Source organism: Blennius ocellaris (genome assembly GCF_963422515.1).
Source record: "Blennius ocellaris genome assembly, chromosome: 6".
Taxonomy (NCBI): domain Eukaryota; kingdom Metazoa; phylum Chordata; class Actinopteri; order Blenniiformes; family Blenniidae; genus Blennius; species Blennius ocellaris.
Genome location: NC_137655.1, coordinates 17,213,527 through 17,233,485, shown reverse-complemented (window position 1 = coordinate 17,233,485; position 19,959 = coordinate 17,213,527). Strand labels below are relative to the sequence as shown.

The following is a 19,959-nucleotide window of genomic DNA, read 5'->3' as shown; positions in this document are numbered from 1 at the left end:
TGGAGCTGAAAGTGAATACATATATATAAATGAAGCATGTGTCCCATTTCCCACATGTTTTATTCTCTGCTCAGCTGTGCAGTTGACGTCTCCCGGCTGCCGTGTTTCTGATTTAGTCCTCTGGTGATAAGCGTGGAGCTAATGATTCTCTGGTTTCTGTTTTCTCATTGTGAAAGTAGCTTGTGACTTGCATGTTTTCAGAGTGTCAGTGGGGAAATAATTGGCACACAAAAACAAAAGCTTGTCCATGCTATTTTTCAGGACCTGGTAGGTTTAAAAAAAAAAAAGAAGAAGAAGAAGCTATATTTTATCAAAGTATTATTTATAAGTCCTCATTCATAATCTGATTCTTGTGTCTCTGTACTTAAAATGTTGCTGCATTAATTATAAACGGAATAAATTGAGCTTATATTTGGACTGTTGGCCAGAGAAATCAAGATATTCAAAAATGTCATGATTGCAAAGCTGTGATCGTTATTTTTAGGCTTTTGATTCATACCACGCCCGCATGCACCTGCATGCAAACTGAAATTGGTTACGCTCGAGGGAATGATTAGATTAAAAAAAGAAAAAAAGAACCAAGTATTAGGAACAGAATATAAATACACCTGCTGAACAACCTCGCATGAGTAAGAGCCCTGCACAAAAATATAAAGAAAATGGGCAAAACAGAAAATAAAGGCGAAATAGAAACAAGAAAAATGGATGAATCGCTGGTGTTTTGTGCTTGGATGCTGTTTCACTTCTATCCGTGCAAAACTAGTATGGTATTCGTGACAAATAGATTACATTCCATTTACATTAAAGCCTGCATAATTTAATTGAAGGCTGCTTTATCAGAGCAAATTCTTTTATCACCAGAGCACAGAGTATAAACCAAACAATTAGCATCACATTGTTATCACTGCCAATTACAAAAGTGGCAGTATGGTTCATCTAAGGACCTTTTCATCTTCACTGGCTCATTGATTTTCAATTTTTAATATTAAGACTAATTGTGACACCCATCGCCATTCATCACTATATTATTCTTGATATTTAATAAATGGCATCTGCTGTACATTGCAATGGCTATTTGTTTGTTTCCAGGTACCTGTTTGCCCTGCAGATCAAACAGGACCTCTCGTGTGGACGTCTGACCTGCAACGACAGCAGTGCTGCAATGATGGTCTCCCACATTATCCAGTGTAAGACCCTCATGACTGTTTCCTCATTTAGCCTCAGAGAGAACGAAGCCCTGACAGATCAACATCATGATTTCTTCCTCTCTTTTTTTTTTTTCCTCTCTTTCTCCCACACGGAGCTTATCATCAAACATTGTCATACAGCACACTGCGCACCATTGCAAATTGATTATCTGTGTGTTGCCATGGATACCTTTCAGTCGAGTCCTGAATATAATCTTGCAGAACGGCTTCAGAGCAGCAACACATCTCAGTGCCATGCCAACAAAAATACTGAGCATTTTCATTACTAGACATTTTTTGACCCGCAATCTGTGTCAACCAATACTGATCAAAGCTTCTCTTTGCTATCAATAAAGCACCAGACAGTTTACTATTGCAGGAGCTACGTGGCACTGAGGGTTTATTGTAGGCTTTTTACTTTTAGCCGTTTTCATACCCTTTTAGTTTGTCTTTGCTTTGTGTAACCAGAAATATTCTTCTTTTTGTCTCATTCTGAAGCTGAGATTGGGGACTTTGAGGAGAGCCAGTGCCGGTCACACCTCCTCAACAACAACTACATCCCAGACCAAATGCCCCTGATTGACAAGATAATGGAGTTTCACTCGAAGAATATGTGAGTTTCTGGATGGGAATCGAAGAGAAGGACGAGTTGCGATTTAACGCCGTTTGAAATGAGATGTTTCTTGTATCTAATCGTAGTTTCGGGTTAACTCTGTTCGAGAGTTCACTGAGGCTTGTGAACACAAAATCTTATTTCAGACCTCCTGCATGTCCCACTGGGTAGTTTTATCATGCAGGTGACACGTTCACAAAAGCAGCCTTGGACTGAACGAGTTCCTTCTCAGAGTGCCTTATGCAGCTTTTTATTTTGCATCGAATTAGAAAAGAAAGTCTTTGTAGGTTTTTCTGACAGCTTAGAGCCAGGAGTGGATAAGAGCTTCTCCTCTTCAGTAACCAGCCGCCTTTATTCAAATGATCCACACAGCTGTGGTCAACAATTTCAAAATCTGTACTTTATTGTGTATTCTGATGTGTTTTGCCCCAGAATACTGAGGTCGACCTCTTTCAGTCACCATTTCCTTTACATTAGTATACAGTTTAAGAGCAGTATGCTCATGGGAGTATATTATTGGAATTCGTCCAGATTGCCTCACACCATCCTCCCCTTAAAACTCCCTCATCCATGGATAAGCTCAAACAGGAGCTGAGGCTTTGCCAACACTTGCCTCACCTTTGGGTTACAGTGTGTCCTGGCCGAGCCGGACCACACAGTAGGCGGCTGCCGCAACATGAAAGCGGCTCCGTCAGATGTGACTGATCTCCTTGACTGTATCTTTTTCCACCCGGAGTCCTTCCCAGTTGATAATTACGACTGCAGTTGTTCTGGCACGGTGCCAGGTGGAGCTAAATCTCTTATTAAGTACCACACATACAGGAAACAGGAAGCCTTATCCACTGATAAGAATTAGGAAAAGTTAGTCAACATGTGCAGCCCCTCCACACCCTCCTCAACAAAGCTCCAAAAAACACAGATAAACAAGAAAAACCTGGAACCGTATCTGAAAGAAAAACATAAAAACAATCCAGTTTCCAGTTGATAATCTTTGTCGAACGGGCGTCAGTCTTGCCTTAACTAGTGACATCCATAGCAGGATGTTGAAGAGGAATTTAATTTGCTTGGTAATAAATCGCCAAACGAAGAAATGATGCGACGCATCATTTCCATGTTGCTGGGAAACTTAATCCAACAGGTACAAACTGAGTTTTAAGCCCGTTTTACAACCCCAACTTGAATGAAAAGCTTTATTGGTTGATCTCCCCTCCTAGCTGAAATGTGCAGTGTGTTGCCAAGTGAACAGGGTCCCCGCTATTTTGAGACGTGTCACTGCTATCAATGTTGAAATGATCCGCTATTTCAAAGTAAATTGTGGGTTTCTGAGAATTGCAAATGATTGCATCCCGCGTTCCACTTTTAATGACATTTTACTCAACAGCCTGACAGTTTTGGAATTGAAGTTGTGCTGTAACAAAAGTTAATTGTATACTTGGTGACAGTCTTTGAAAGGTGTTTAAGAGACTGATGAATATGAAAGGAAAGAATTAAAATCAGACTCTGGTGCTCACGATCATAAATCAAAGCCAAACGCCGGATAGACGTGATTACATCCGTCGCACCATTAAGTGTCCTCTGTGAATGTGATTAGCATATATTCCGTGGAATATCTTAAACGAGCATTTAAAAAAAACACGTTTTGTATTCAACATCCTTGAACTTGGTTTTTCCCTGTTTTTTGTTCCGTGTTGTAGAGGTCAAACACCAGCAGAATCAGACTATCAGTTACTTGAGGTGGCCCGCAGGCTGGAGATGTACGGGATTCGGCTTCACCCTGCCAAGGACCGTGAGGGCACCAGGTTAAGTCTGGCCGTGGCGCACACCGGTGTCCTCGTCTTCCAGGTTCGTCACTGCGGTTTGGATCCAAACTAGACATAAACTGCAGGCTTAGCTCATCGTGGCGATTGTGTTGTCTTAAGGTTTAAAATGTTTCCATCTCTTCAGGGACACACCAGGATCAACGCCTTCAATTGGTCTAAAGTTCGTAAACTGAGCTTCAAAAGAAAACGCTTCCTGATCAAACTGAGGCCTGATTTGAATGTAAGCGTTGCTGCAGGATGATGCAGTGTGACGCCTCAAAACCAGGGTACTCGGCAGTTGGTGACGCAAGTTTTATTCTCTTGTCTCTCAGAGTTCATATCAGGACACTCTGGAGTTTCTGATGGGCAGCAGGGACTGCTGTAAAGTCTTCTGGAAGATCTGTGTTGAGTATCACGCCTTCTTCCGTCTCTTCGAGGAGCCGAAACCCAAACCGAAGCCGGTGCTCTTCACGCGAGGCTCCTCGTTCAGATTCAGGTGGGGAGTTTACATCCAAACCGCTGCTCTCCGTCTCTCTCGGGGCTGCAGGCACACAGCACTTTCCACCCATCACTCAGCGGTCTGCTACGGCTCTTGCAGATTAGCTCATCATTATCTCTCTTGTACTTATCTCCGCAGCGGTCGCACACAGAAGCAGGTGATTGATTACGTGAGGGAGTCCGAGTTTAAAAAGATCCCATTTGAAAGGTAAAGGCTGTGGGTGTGTTGAACATAATTTGGCACAAGCGAGAGTTTTCAGAGCGTGTTAATGCTGACCTTCCACATCCTGTGTGCCAGGAAACACAGTCGAGTCCAGCACAACAGTCACCTGTCGCCGCTGTCTTCTCCTCGCCACCACGAAGTGCCAACAGAGGTGAGTGCCGAGGACACAAATCTTACTCGCGTTTAGGTTTTTACTATTGGGCGTGTACATGGATTAACTCTTACTCTGTCACAACATGTTGGGGAAGCAGTGCAATCAAATCTGGTTATTCAAACTGTGATACAGAGGATACAGGAAGTCTTAAGGGTGACAGTTCACTCCCTGACTGTGGGACTGCGCTACACCCAACATTAACCCTGACGGAGAGCCAGCTCCTTGCATCATAGCGCCGTCGCTATTGGTTTGTTAGTAAGTTGAGTCAAATAACTTTATTCATCCCCTCGGGGCAATTCAAAAGCACATTGAGTTGTTTACATTAAAGCAAAAGACTCAGTGAGCTGACCGGTCAAACACACAAGCAGCGACCAACTAAAGTGTTTGTGGATGGTTTCATTCATTGTTTTTGCGGGTTAGTGGCATTAAATAGTGAAGTAATATTTCAGAATTTGTGTCTTCCCATCAGTTGGATGGAGAAGAAACCAGTGGGAAACTTTAACCATGACTTTGACAGCTGTCTGGCTGTGACTGCTCCCCCAGCGTGGGAGCAGTGGATAAAGATATGAAGCTGAGTGGATACCGTAAGCTTCCAGAAGTTACGGTGCTGCACAAGCTGAGTAGTTCTGGAGAGCTTTGCTTGGTTAAAAACTTCCTCCAGAAGTTAAATACTGTAATCGCAGGTATAATGTGCTGTAGTCAAGCCTACGCAGTTCATCAGAAACTGTCACAAACCAAGGATAAGGTCTAAACAAGCAACAGTATCCTGCCTCCGAAAATGCAAAATTAGATCTCACTGAACTGAGATAAGGCCTTTTTCCCTTTTGTTGGTCACATCTGGGATACTCGAGACTATATAAAACGATATCTGTAACACCATTATATTGTGTGAACAACTTACAGATATTTAGAGGAAAATACTAGCTCCATAGCTCCTTTGCCTGATAGATGGGTCAGATCCTGACGGTGTTCACTGCTGGAGACTACCTGAACCTGCTGATGCATACAAATGAACTCGCTTCACGCCACAAGTTTAAGCCCTTTTCACCTTCACACTGTTGTACTCGTGTAACTGCTTACAGCTCTGATTTACACTAATGTATATACAGGTATCTCTTAGAGATCTGTCTTCCCCAGGTTTTTGCACATTATCATCACTAGCTCTTAATTAGCAAAGCTGCCAGCAGTAATGTGAATTGTACAGCAGTGTGTGTGTATTTGCTCTACATTCACTAATGACACACACCAGCTCATCAAAACAGAGCCACAGGGTACTCTAAAGTTGGTCAGAAACTCCACAGGCTGTCACTGCATTAATAAAAACTTAATTTAAAGCCAGACTCGGTTATTATTTATTGATGAGCCACATGTCCGCCTCAACGATGTGCTTCCTGTCTCCCGCTGTCAGAGTGGTGTTTACGGGGACAGAGTCGACTCTCCCTCTCGCCGACACTGGAAGGAGGAGGTGCTGGTGAGCGCCGACGACCCTTCAACCTCACGGGTGGCGAGGATGAGCCCTTCCTACCAGAGGAATGGCCACGAAGAGAGGACGGGGTCCGTGTCCAGGGCAGAGGAGACGAGGGGCTCGCCGCAACACATCCAGCTGGAACATCTGAGTACAGGTCTAACGTCTCAAGCGGCGAACTGCAGCAGCCCGTCCTTTCCCTTCGTTGACTACAGTAATGTGAACAGTGCGTACAGAATTGACATGGAGCAGGGTAGCAGGGAAAATCACATCTACACGGCGCAGGTCACGCAGCACAGGGAGTCTGGCAGTGGAGGGCTAAATGGGGATTTTCAGGCCCAGCATGAGCACTTTCTGGGTCAGATGAGGTATAGGGAGCTCAAATCTCCTTCTCAATCGTCACTCGGCATGAGCCACGGGTTTAACCCGTCTGCCAGTCAGTTCTGTCAGAGGGTTGAGCAAAGTCCCGCGTATGACCCTATGGGTGACGTCGGCATCCATCCCAGAGAGAGGCAGAGCAGCGGCGGTCCTCTCGCAGTTCCACTAATGATGGGTTCGAGGGGTGCGGTCACTACTCCTACTTGTGACACTCCCCATCCCGCACCCTCCATCAGTCACTCGGAGCAGAACGGTTACACCCCCCCTCGGCTCCCAGACGGTAGATGTTCCCCCGTCCTGAGTCGGTCTCCTCGCTCACAGAAGCTTCACAAAGCCCGACACCAGGCAGACGCAGACCCACACCAGGGGCCGTCCTCACCGGGCCAAGGACCCCACCCCGTCCTGTCCCGCGACGAACGCATGGCTGCTCTGGAGCGCCGCATGATGGCCAACGGCCTCTCCGCACCGGGCAGGTCCCGGAGCGGACAGAAACGATTAGGAGCACCCGGTGCGAGGCAAATGGGGGCGGTTCCAGTGAATGACTGCCCTACAACCAGCGGCTCAGAGTCCAGTGAGTCTGAGGTGGAGGCCAACAGGGCCAATAACAACAGCCCGGTGATGTGTCGTAATCCAGTTGAGGCTGGTTCTAATTCCCCCATCCCGAGAAACAAGTTTTCCTTTGGCAGCCTGCAGCTGGACGAGGAGGCCGATGAGGACGCCTCTCATGCCTTCAGTGATGATGATGGTGGACAGATCTTTAATTGTTAGCGTCCAGAGACCTTCAAACGTCTCCTCGGGGGGGGGGGGGGGGGGGGGGGGGAATTGGAAGGGATTGGTTCAGGTGCAGGTTCTGTGTTGGAAGCGATGTCCAATGCGTGGCGGCATTTTCCCACCAGGAGACTACTTGAGTCGTTTCATCACTTTTTTTTTCTCTCTAAACCACTCTAATTCACAGCACGTTGTACTAGAAGCACTTTTAACGTTTTCTCATTCCTTGTTAGGAGCAACTTAGCGATTTACCTCTTCACGTCAAAATCTCTGCAGACGCACACGCGTGCCTTGATACTCGTCCAAACTGAACCGCTATTAAATAACTTATGCAGATCTTTAACATGTTGTAGGCATCATTCTTAATCTGTATTTTACGGAGTTTCTACATACAGAGGCCTTATGACTTCCTTCTGGGAAATGCACACATCACTCCAGAAACCTGCAAATTTCACTGGATGACTTTGGTCAAATGATGAACAGTTTTACACATATTATTCTTTGTGCTTGTTGTTTATCTTATACAGAGTCTTTAAAAGACTTGGTGATATATGATCGTGGCAGTAATTACTAATTATCTTGGGATTTATTGTTGGTAATCTTTGCTGTTGATGTAGCATCTGGTGTGTGACGGCTGTGAGAAGTTCAATCTGAAGCTTTTGATGTGGGATTACAAAATGGTCCATATGTTTGAAATGGTAACTTTAGCATTTGACGAGTGTAGTTTTTTCTCTCTCTACCCTTTGCTGACATGAAGCCAGCTGATTGATTTCTTGGTAGTGTTTCATTCACAAAGGTAAAGGCCAAATTTCATCAGTATGAAAAGCAGAAAAAAGCATCCGTTTTTTTTTTTTTTTTTTTGGCACAGTCTTCATAAAGAAAATGGCACTGCACTTTTATTTTTCACTCTCCTCAGTTTCCTTTTGCACACCTATCTCCATGTTTGTTTTATCTGTTTAAACAAATATGATCTATATATGTCTGTTTTTACTTTCTGTCCTAAGGAAGCATCTTTCTCTCTTTCATTAAGTGTTTTTTTTTTCCCCCATCTCTAACTGCATGTAAACCCTTTCCGTCACTCGGGACACCACCTTTTTCTGGGTTCCCTTTTCCTGCAATCATCCAGCAAACCCCCTATTCAGGTCAAGGCTGACAGGAGTTTGGGAATATGCTGGAAAATAGCATCGGGTTTTATGCGTTTGTGTATCTCACGAGTGAAAAGCAGTTTAAGGGCAATGCACTCAAAGCTTCGAGTCTGTGGGCTCATCCATCACAGATTGAATGCTTTTGCGAGGCTTCCAGACATTTTTAGAACAGACATCAAAAGCATGCTCGGAGATTGGAGATTTTATTTGGATGTATTTTGTTTGCATTGAAATCTGCACAATGAGATTTAAATGCAAATGCTGTATACTGGAAGTCACTGGATGATTGCAGCTTCAAGGGTCCCGCTCTAGTGCACAAAACTGTCCCGCAAACATGAACGTACAATCGGGTACATCCAACAAAAATGTCTCTAAGCCAATTTCAAAAAGGCTGGCACATTATGTAAAACCAACGGAACACAGACAACATATGTTGTAATTTTACCTCCTTTGCTCATAACAAAGAACTCACTGCAGCAATACACCCTCAAAGTTTGTGGCACTGCAAGTGACCAGTTTGGTGCTATTGAACAAAAAAATGCTTCTGAAATATTTGTAAGCAATGAAGTTAACTGAACTGGTTTAAAAAAAAAAAAAAAAACTTATAGAAAAGTGAGAGAAGTTGAGCTTAAGTCAAAATGGGCAGAGGTTAAAAAAAGACTCCTTTTCAATTTCACACATTTCTCCACCATGTACACCAACCTCCACACGCAAAAAAACAAAACGAGAAACCATCCCACATGAGCAAATGATTCGGAAAATCTGCATCAGCTTCCGATTACAAGCTTGCTGCCCCGACCTCTGAGTCTCCATGTGAAACCAGTTTTCATTTCCCTGCAGTCAAATTTAGCATTCTAGTAAAGTGGTGAAAATACTGCATCCTGTTTTCATTTACTTTTCACGTGTTGTCCCAGCCGTCTTGAAACGTGGCTTGTATTTATTTCTGTCAATCAATACAACAGTAATGACTCGGGTCGCTGGTTTAGGTGTGCATGTTTTCAAACGTATTTTTTTCCCTGCATGACTGCTGTTTGCATGTACTCTGCTGTATGAACTGTAATACACTGGGAATGCTCTCGTTCAATTCACTGCACTTTCACTGTTATGTCTATACATAAACATAACATGTGAAAGCAGATTGTAAGGCTTTAAACTCATTTAAAGATGCTTGTAGTGTATAACTATGAGTATTTTTATTTATAATTTTTTTTTTACAACTCACTGTGTGAATAAGTAAACTGAATGTAAAACATATTTGTCATAATTCACTCGTGTACAGTTCCTCTTCTTGGAACCCGTCATTTATCGCTATTTCAACAATAACAATCGGTTTATTGGGAATCAAAGATAAAGAGCTATTTCCATACATAATAACAGATAAGGCCAGACTGTTATGCATGAATTCGCTTTTCTTTTTCTCCACTGTCCTTCTGTGGCTTGCATTGTTTCCCTCACTGGGCTCCGGCCTCTTCATGCTGCTTTTCTCACACTTTATTTCCTTTTAATGATGTAAATAAAATCAATAAAGGTCTAAACATCTTGGGAGCAGTTTTTCTGGAGTCTGGTACTCATTAGAATTTCTCTTTTGTCAGTAGTTTTTCCTCTGTTTATAGAGTTTTCAGCACTCCCTTCTGTGTGGTTCCTGTCGCTGTGTTCCACCGTCTGATCCACCCCCTCCGTAGTGTTTAGACTGTTGTCCCGGTGTGTTTAGCTCAGTGCCACCATGAGTCGCACTGTTGCTTTGTGCCAGCAACACCGGAGGATGGCGGCGCGAGGAAGGATGTGCATGTTGCAGCTAAGACGTCGTAGCTCAGCTGGGCGAGCGCTGTCGGTACAGACGACACTCAGTAAGACGTCTCGTCTTGATCGTTCTGCGGTATGTGTCTGAGCTTGTGTATTGATTGACGTGGTTCACCGTCTGGACTGGGGAGCGAGTCACGGCTGACGTTTTCGCCCCCCAGCTGGATAGGGTGGCAGAGAAAGGCTCTGATTGCAGGTCATATGGTGAGAAAGATTTCTGATGCTGAGGAGTTAATTTAGTGTCCAAAGGCAACCATAATGTGTTTGGCTTGTCTGATACTATGGTCGTCAATATTTCACGTTTTTCACATTGCTCTCCAGGTAAATCTCAGTGTCTCTCAAGATTTCTTACACATTGACTGATTGATTCCAAGCCTTCTTGGTTGTATTCATTATGTTATAATGTTCTGTTTTTATTGAGAAGCCATGATTACCAGAATTAGAATTTTGTAAAATGCTTTAAATGTTTTAGTTGTGATTGTGGAAATAACTGACAATTTAATTTTAATGTTTGCGCTGCACTTGTATTTTGCGCCATCTAAAGGCTTGTAATTGATATTAAAAAGTAATGAACGCAGAGAAAGGCAGGGGCATATTTAACAAGTTATCAATAATCTATTGGTCCTATTGGTTCAGATTATTAGTCCACTTTTGAACTTTATTTATTTATTTATTGCACTGCGTTTTTGATGGATCTTTGACCCGTATAAAGTCAAACAATATGTCTGACATGTTATTTTCATGCTCCTCTCAATCACACAAACTGACATTTCTTGTCCGTGCAGCCGCGGTGTCCAACAGCCCCCGGCAGTCGTCCTCCCCCGGCCACCCTCACGGGATGGTGAACGGTCAGAAGTCTTTGGACCTGTGCGGTCACAGCCCCGACGGCCGGCAGCCGTCTCCCCTCACCAGCCCGCTGCTCAACGATGCCTGCAGCGTTCGCACCGACGACGAAGACGAGGTCCGGAGGAAGGTTTGTAAACGCTCCCGTCAAGACGTTCCTTTGTTGAATCACATCTTAAGACTCCTGCGTCAAAGCCTGTGCAATTCTCCCAAAATAGCACTGGACCAAGAATAACCAGTGTTTTTTTTCTGGTGAATTTCCTGGAGAAATGGGGAAACGGTTTTTGTTCTACCATATCATAAAGTTGCCTTTCCTTTGCAGAGGTTTCCAACAGATCGAGCCTACTTCATCGCCAAGGAGCTGCTGACCACAGAGCGAACGTATGTGAAGGACCTGGAGGTGGTGACGATGGTAAGACGGACAGTCGCTCACCGACACGCTGCTCTCTTGTTTGTTTTCCCTTTGCGACCGTCCTCTGGGGAGAAAACATTGATTATTCCGGTTAGCTGCTCGGCTGCGGAGCGCCCGCCAAAACACAGCGTTGGGCAATGACACTGGAAGATTTTTGGCAGCAGCGATTTCATTTCTTTATTCATCCCCAACACTCGTGCTCTGAAATACATTTATCTTCCCCATTCAAGGCTGTGAATACTAAACTGAGTTTGTTTGAAGAGATCGGGGCAAAGTTTGTGTCTTCCCCTGCACGCAACTCTGTTTCTGCCCAGTACTTGAGATTTTATTGGCTCGGTACCAACATATGGGCGCCATTTAATGTGAGAGCATATCAAGGTAAATGCAGCAGAAAACAGGATATTAAATTTGCCGTACTTCCCCTTCAACTGTAAACAAGCAGACTGGTCTTCTGAGGCTGCGCTGAAGCAGCGTTTCGTTCGGCACGTGCAGAAAGTGCATTGCTTCTTTTTAGTATTTGCTTTTAAAAGGGTTATTTTTCCCCTCTCTCTCTCTCTCTCCTTCCTGAAAGTTTTAGCGGCTCTCACGCGTCTCATAAATATTTGGGTTGGCTTGTGTCCTTAATCTTCCCTCAGCTCTCTCTCTCTGTGTGCGCGCGCGCGTGAGTGCTTTTTCCCGTATGCTGGTCGGTGCCGTTGAGGGTGAAGTCATCTGAACAACAGCTGGTGTTTCATCTCGGGGCCATCGAGAAACACTCATTCTTCCTAAAGCCCATTTCCCTTCCTAATCACGTCGGCTGAATGAAGCAGTTTTTTCTCTCTCCGTCGCACACAGAGACACAACCTGCGTCGCTCTGCTGCGATCTGACCTCATGAAACAGTGGCAGTTGGAAGGACTGACTGTTTATGTTTGTATTTGTCTTCAACCAATTAAAGGATTTAATAGATGTCCCAGTTGTGACGTGCATAAAGCAGAAACACAGATAAAGAGATTTGGAAAGCTTTTTGTGAAAATCTGCTTTGACATAATATGATATGGTCTTGAACAGGACTGCTTGTGTTTGTGAGAAAGTAAAACTTTCACATCAATTTAGAAGCACAAGACCTCAGTTTAGAAAAAACAAACAAACTGGAATTAACAGAGATTAGTTGAAATTTTATTTGAGCCCCCCCAAATCTAATCAGCAATAAATGACTTGATGACGGTCGTACATTTTATTCAGTCTGTATTGCTGTTTGAGAGAGATTTGTTTTAATGAAATAGCTTTTATCATGTTTCTACTTATCGATCTTATTCCAAACTGTACAGCAACTCCTATGTTCATATTCACATAAATAAAAGTGGTCAATAATATATAATATTGTGGCTATATAGGTGCATCTCCAAGAAATTGAATAATCATTGTTATATGTAAAACAAGCATTTTTATTCCTATTTTATTTCTTAGAGTTCTGACCCTTGCTTATGAAATACAAATGAAATTGCAAAAAGCACATGATCCCTTGAACATTTGTAATATATGAGATGCCGTGTTGATAATGTCATGATGTCAGGGCTAAAAAGAAATAGTAGAACCAAACAAATGAGTTTTCCATGTTTAGTTTTTTGTGGATACATGAAAGTTTCATTGATTGAATAAGGTTTTTTTCGTAGCTGCACCTTAAATCTGGACTGAAACTAACAGTCTCTGTTTTCAACTGTTAATGATTATGTCAAGTATTATAAAATGTGTCTGATCTGTAAAGTGTAAATTAGATCCAAATGTCTTGACTGTCTCTGTGGTTTCAGGCTTTCCAGAGTGCTGTAGGAGAAGATGAGGCGACTCCAGACTCGCTGAAAAACACCATCCTCTCCACGTTTGAGCCTCTGCACAAGTTCCACACCGGTTTTCTCAGGGAGGTGGAGCAGAGGCTGGCTCTGTGGTGAGACTCATTTCACTTCCAGACATGTATTTCCCTGCAGGCTGAGACGTCGTCAGCGGCCCCTCTAAATGTGCAAGATAGGCTTTGGTTCAATTTATCACAACTTCTGCCCCACCTTTTTGTATTTTTAAATGAAATTTAATGGCATGTAGCTTGAGAGGACGACCCGGTCCTATTAGATGACCTGAGGAGCCACCGTTTCCATGGCAACAGTCATGCTGCACCATTGCCGGCCTTTCTCTTGCCTGTGGGTTTTTTCTGTCTGATCTCCTTAATGATGTGGTGCTTCATCTGGTACATACTGAATCTCTCTCTCTCTCTCTCTCACACACACACACACACACACACACACACACACACACACACACACACACAGACACGCATACAGTGATGCATAAAATCCATCAAGCTGTTAAAATTTACCATCATTAAATGCACGCAGTTATTTTTATTTCAAAGTGTAGAGTGGATAGTCACACTCGTAGAAGCTCCAAATTGAAGCAGGAACATATTCTTCTCAGCTCTGCTGATAAAACCCACATTCAAATATGTAGTCAAACGTTTCAACACCATGCGTCTCTTTTATGCCTTTGCATACACAAATATTGGTAATATGTGTCTCCCTACTAATAAGTACGACTAGGAACCAGTCTGTCATTGCTGAGCTGGGATGCACTTTACAGACTGAGGTGTTTTGCTCTGAAGCTGCTGTCAAAAGATCGCAGCACATCAATAACTATCTGGAATATGTACAGTAATGGCAGCAGCTCATTCCGCCTGCAGCATGAATGGAGACTTTTGCTCAAGGGAGCCACCTGCTGGTCAACTTGATTCCTCAAAGTTTGACAATCACGTCTCAACTTCATTGGAATATTTTTGTTGTATGCAGCAAAACTCATCTAAACTATAAATGACCTTTAGGGGCTTTTGTGTAGCTTGATGGATTACTACAGCATTGCAGATGATGACAATGACAGCTGTTTCTGCGGCTCAGGACAAAACGGGGAATATTAAGTGCTTTCAAGAGCAACAGAAAAAGTGCACAATAGAAGGTGTGCATGTATTCATTCAAATGAAACCATATCCAAAAAAAAGTGTTTACTCACTCTGACACAAATAAAGAAATCAAGAAATGACATGCATGTATAATTTTTAGTGTTCTAAAAGTCACACCCGGAACAGAATTTTGTGATCTTGATTTTGTAACCTCCTCTTAGAGGAGAGATGGTGGACATGTCGGACAAAAGATGCCACAAGAGAGGAAGAGGAGATAAATGACACAAAGGAGGGAGTCAATATGGCGACATAGAGGCAGATGATGCTGCGACTCCTGATTTCTGCCTGAGCCTGGTTGTTCCTGGAGACTTTCTCCCGGTGGCTCTGGCAGTCTGGCCTCGGGCTCCTTTGTGCTGCCGAGGAATCACACAGTCCCAGACGTGAAGTAAACCGCCTTGTGGCGTTTGCAGACGAGAGCTTTTCTTCAGAATCGTGCTGAACTGGAAAAACAAATCTCTTTTTACTGGCTCTTTACAATGTGCATGTTAAAAGTTTAGCTCATATACCAGGAATGTTGCTTTTTGGTCCATTCTAACTTTGTAAACTGATTATCTTCCAGTGTGAAGTGATTTTGTGTTTATTTTCTCATTCCTTTTGTGATTCCTTAAGTGATTTTACTCTGAAAGTCCGACTTTTGGTTTTTGCAAAGTCGAGATTCTCTCCGACAAAATCCTTTCTTCTATCATGAGTTCATCTTTGTTGATGTCTCTGTGTTTTAGGGAAGGACGTTCAAATGCACACATCAAAGGAGATTACCAGCGCATTGGAGACGTAATGCTGAAGAACCTTCAAGGTTTGAAGGTGAAGTGAGACATCGCGTCGGTCTTTTACACACTTTTAGTTAGAATCTCACACACTCTTCCTTACACATAACATTTCTCTCATCTGCAGCCCCTGACAACAAATCTGAGCAGGCAGTCTGAAGTTCTGCTGGAGCTGGAGAAGGCCTGCAGGGCTTCCCGCAGGCTGGAGGGCCTGTGCAGGGAGTTTGAGCTGCAAAAGGTCTGCTACGTCCCGCTGAACGTCTTCATGCTGCGCCCTCTGCACCGCCTCATTCACTACAAGCAGATCCTGGAGCGCCTGTGCAAACACTACCCAGCTACTCACGTGGACTTCAGGGACAGCAGAGGTGCGTCGCCAACGTTTAACAGAAGCGCCTTTCAGTTTTCCAGAGTTGGAACGTTGCTCTCTTGCCTGTCGCGTAGCTGCTCTGGCGGACGTGTCGGAGGTGGTGGAGCAGCTCCAGGGGGGACTAATCAAGACGGAGAACTTCCAGAAGCTCCTGGAGCTGAGGAAGGATCTGATTGGCGTTGACAATCTCGTTGTTCCTGGGAGGGTGAGTTTACAAAATGGTCAAGAAGTAAATTGTAGCTCTATTGTTTCGGTGTTTGACGATACAAGAGGCTCTTGTACATTGCGGCGTTTAATAACTGACACATGCTTCCTCTTTTTCTTCTCAGGAGTTCATCAGGTTAGGCTGCCTGAGCAAACTGTCTGGGAAAGGCCTGCAGCAAAGAATGTTTTTCCTGGTAACTCCTTCACTCCACATCGCTAATCTAGTTATTCAGTGATCTCAGCAGAAAAACAATCACGCTGTCATCCTTTCCAGAAACACATTACTCAGATTGTGTTGACAGATGTAGAACAGATACAAAAAATTCTTGCAGGGAGACAGAAAAAAAAAAATCTGAAATGCAAACTGTTATTATGAGGTGTTTAATACATGTGGTCAGTTGCATATGAATTATAAACTTAGAATAATCTGTTTTAGTGTTACGACAGGTTGTTTGTGCCTGCAGAGACTTATTTATTGAATTATATACATTTGGAGCCAGTGGTTTAAACAAAGACCAGACTGGATGGCATTCGTCTGAAAGGTTAATTTACGCATTTCATCTTCCCTGTCCTCTCCGGCGACAGTTTAATGACGTCATCTTGTACACAAGTCGAGGGATGACGGCGACCAATCAGTTCAAAATGCACGGACAGCTGCAGCTCCATGGCATGACAGTGAGTGCTCCGTCTGCACGCGTCACGCACGGCGTTCAAACAGCTGTCACCAGTTCATCATTACTGGAAATAAGCTGCTTCAAACAGCTGAAGTCCTTTCAGCATCTGCTCCCACACACACACACACACACACACACACACTCATTCAAACAGTCACTTTCATACATCCTTCACTCTTGCCTCAATTTCATCTCCACTGCCTCCTTCTATTTCGGTCCGCGCTGTCCCAGATACTCCGACTCTCTAATGTCTTTTCTGTGTCTCTGTGTCGGTCGGCCAGATCAGAGAGAGCGAGGATGAGTGGGGTGTGCCTCACGCCTTCACGTTGGTTGGACAACGGCAGTCGGTGGTTGTGGCTGCAAGGTAAGAGCAGTGGATCTCCCTGCAGAGACGTGTTGCGTGGTGCATTTCCTCTCACTTGAGTAACCCTTGAGTTCTTAAATTAAACTGCAATCACTGCAAACAAAGTCACTTTGTTCAGCTGGTATCCTCTCGAGTAAAGAACAGTGGAGGTGATTTATAAAAAATGTTTATAACCTCATTTAGATCACTTTCAGTTACAGTGAGCTCACAGCAATTAACTTTTATGGGCAAAGTCCCTCTGAGGCTGCTCCTCCTGCCTCGTCCTCGCGTAGCAGCAGGTGAAGCTGCAGGCTGCAGAAATGGATTGGGGGTTTTTTCAGGAGCGATATAATTGATGAATATATTATATTTACGATATTTATATTGTATTTTCTTTACTGCCTCATTCAGCTGTCATTGTTTTTGTGCATATGCATCTAAAAAAATACAGTTTTTGCATTTTTTTTCTATTGTTTTTACACCAAAAGCCTATAAACTAACCGTTTTGAATATGATTGTGATAAATGTGGCCTTTTGCTACTAAAAATGGCAAAAACGTGATCTCATGAAATTACGCATTAAATATACACTAAAATTACAATAGATAAAAAACACAGAAGGCTCGGAATATTTCATTTTATCTGTGATCAATGTAAACTTAAGTTTCACCGTTTGAATTGATTAATTAGGATTTGCTTCCTTAAATACTGTTCTGCATGTTTCCTTTTCCTTCAGCCCTCTGTAATTTATCTCATGTCCTTGTGATTTTAATAGTTTTGTGACGCACTTTATGACGGTTCTCCGGAATTAAGATGTGTCGTTATCTTGCTGTAGTTCTTTGACAGAGATGGAGAAGTGGATGGAGGACATAAAGACGGCGATAGAAATGGCAAAAACCAGCAACGGGCCTTCGTGTGACCTGCTGAGCAGCAATCTCCCAGACAACAGTAAGTTTCCACCTAAACACACGGCTGAATGTGAACGATTCACCTGAGTTTGTTCAGTCATTCGGCACGATGTGGCGAAATCAGTGGAGAAACCGTAAAATGTTCCGACTGCAAAACAGCAAAACTCCGTTGACTTGTGAGTGATCTGACACTGTCTGTCTTTTAGCTCCTCTCCCTCACCATGCCGCTCATTGTCTAGCAGTAACAAGCTCCTGACTTTCCCAGAATGCCCGGAGGACTCCTCGGTGGAGGCGGAGTCCGAGGACGACATGACCGCCTCGCACACCTCGCTGGAGAAGCCGGCCGCCCACCGTGGTAACACCATGGTGCACGTGTGCTGGCACAGGAACACCAGTGTGTCCATGGTGGACTTTAGCGTATCCGTGGAGGTATCGGCCAAACCTCAGACCCGCACCCCCCCCCTTACCCACCCACCCCCGTCCTGCCTCGCTGTTTTCTCTGTTCCTGTGCTGTAGCTGAACTCAGTTTGATGACCTCTCGGTGGGAACCGTAACCTCCTCATTGTCTCTCGCTTTTAAAACGTAGTCGCTACTTCAATGAATCAACCTCGATATAGAAAACAATTTGTGAAAGATCGGAGCAGTTTCACTTGAGCTTTCAGAAGAAATCCAACCATTTGTGTGTTTGGTGATGTAAAAAGTGTTTGAAGGTGCACTCTGAGATTTTATTTACAAACAAAAATAGTGTTTATGCTTGGCCTTACTGGCGTGTGTCATTGAGGTTAGATCGAGGTATTTACTTATGCAAAGTTGTATGCAAAGTAAAATTGTAGTTCTTGTGATAGTCGTAGAATTTGGAAAGTTGGAGCAGCTGTGGAAGGTTGCAGATTCAAGTCCACATCCCTATTATCCATTTGTCAAATCCATTTAATTATTTGTGTATTCATTAATTCATTCAGTAGAAATCTTATTCTAATTGTTCACAAACTTAAGTTAATTTAAGTTTTGATTTTGCTGAGAATTTCCACTTTTGGATTGCAGTACCTCAACTTAGACATCTCTCTGTTTTCTTTCCTCCACTGAACCTAATATTTCTCCCAGTGGATGGATTGGATGCCTTGCATGGCAGCCGTCACTGTGAGTGTGAATGGGTGAATGTGATGAAAAGCCATGTAAAGCCCTCTGGCTGAAGCAGCAGAAAATGCATTTTTTTTATATATGCAAGTGAAAACCATTTACCTTCAACAGTATTGGACTGCGAGCACACCTGTACAGTTGACCATTGAAACAGGGTTCAGAGTCCAGGGTTCATATAAAGTCATGCTCGCACATCTCATGCACCAAGGGCAGAATTCACTCTTTTTTTTTTTGGTGTTTTCATCTGAATAACCCATTAAAATACAGGGCTCTTTAAATGCTCCACACTCTGCTTCGTGTACCGGGTAGCTCCTGACAGTCGAACAAAAGCCGTGTCATTGTACAGCCTGCAGGCCACATGCAGCTTATTGTTGTCCATGACCAGGTCAATAACTGAAAATAAGTGTAGATGATCCATTCAATACAGTCGCTTTGTGTGATTTGAAGGTGCCCACTTCATTTTGTGCAGAAAGTTCATTGTTGTTGGCACCCTGGCTGTCATAGCGAACAAACTGCTGTGCAGCTTTTTGGGGCTTTTAAGTTCAGAAAAGAAGTGATTTAAAAAGAAGAGCTTTTATGGAGATGTGAACATCTCTTACACTCATTTAGCCAAGTCAGACTACAGCTGTGTAACAGACACAAATGGCTTTCGATTGAGAGATATAGGTATTTATATTGAGCAGAACTGCAGTGAACTTGTCCTCTCGCCTCCACAGCGGTCCTGGCTTTTCAGAGATTAATTCCCTGTCTCGTGGTTGGTGCTGACCAGGGCGCATACAGTTGATTTTTACAGCTTTATTTGCAGAAAACAATCAAACCGTGTGAAAACGTGTGATAGGGAAAACAAACATGACTCCAGAGAGCAAACGACATGAAGCACTGTTGGTGATAAATCAGCTTTATGGTGCTGCTACTTGTGAACATACTCTCGACAGTGTACCTTCAATACAAGTTCGACGATTTCTGTGCATTAAAACTAAAGTTGAGTTGAAGTGACGTTATAACCTGTCACCTCTGTTGCTACTGATGTTACTTCACTCTATTTGCGGTCTCAATGAGGTTACCGTTCCCACCTTTCACTCCTTTTTTGGCTGACAGTGGCCTGCGTGACATCCTAATCTACTGTGTCTTTTCTCTGTGGTTCTGTCCCCTTTTCTCCCCCCCCCCCACCTGGCACTTACAGTCTCTGATTGTCTCTATATAGAGTGAGAGCAGTACGTAGATGTGCTAATCGTCCTCATGTCACACTAACAGAACGGATCCCGTTGTAGCGTCCCTACAACCCGGCCGAGTCCCGATC

General features: G+C 43.6%; 1 protein-coding gene across 2 annotated transcripts in view; it reads left to right on the top strand.

The window, feature by feature from the left end:
* Window positions 1-19,959, top strand: part of LOC308131709 (FERM, ARHGEF and pleckstrin domain-containing protein 1-like) — a 54,196-nt gene that overhangs the window by 31,025 nt on the left and 3,212 nt on the right. Inside the window, exons 6-24 of one of the 2 annotated variants that reach the window (XM_080498537.1) lie at window positions 1,090-1,187; window positions 1,686-1,800; window positions 3,495-3,642; window positions 3,745-3,840; window positions 3,932-4,095; window positions 4,237-4,305; window positions 4,396-4,471; window positions 5,883-6,096; window positions 10,816-11,003; window positions 11,196-11,285; window positions 13,074-13,207; window positions 14,983-15,064; window positions 15,155-15,392; window positions 15,469-15,599; window positions 15,724-15,792; window positions 16,184-16,273; window positions 16,554-16,636; window positions 17,450-17,562; window positions 17,788-17,951. In XM_080498537.1, the coding sequence (XP_080354663.1) occupies window positions 1,090-1,187; window positions 1,686-1,800; window positions 3,495-3,642; window positions 3,745-3,840; window positions 3,932-4,095; window positions 4,237-4,305; window positions 4,396-4,471; window positions 5,883-6,096; window positions 10,816-11,003; window positions 11,196-11,285; window positions 13,074-13,207; window positions 14,983-15,064; window positions 15,155-15,392; window positions 15,469-15,599; window positions 15,724-15,792; window positions 16,184-16,273; window positions 16,554-16,636; window positions 17,450-17,562; window positions 17,788-17,951 (2,362 nt within the window). Of the gene's footprint in view, window positions 1-1,089; window positions 1,188-1,685; window positions 1,801-3,494; window positions 3,643-3,744; window positions 3,841-3,931; window positions 4,096-4,236; window positions 4,306-4,395; window positions 4,472-5,882; window positions 6,097-10,815; window positions 11,004-11,195; window positions 11,286-13,073; window positions 13,208-14,982; window positions 15,065-15,154; window positions 15,393-15,468; window positions 15,600-15,723; window positions 15,793-16,183; window positions 16,274-16,553; window positions 16,637-17,449; window positions 17,563-17,728; window positions 17,952-19,959 lie in introns of those variants that run through there. The other variant, XM_080498538.1, reaches the window with a different exon arrangement.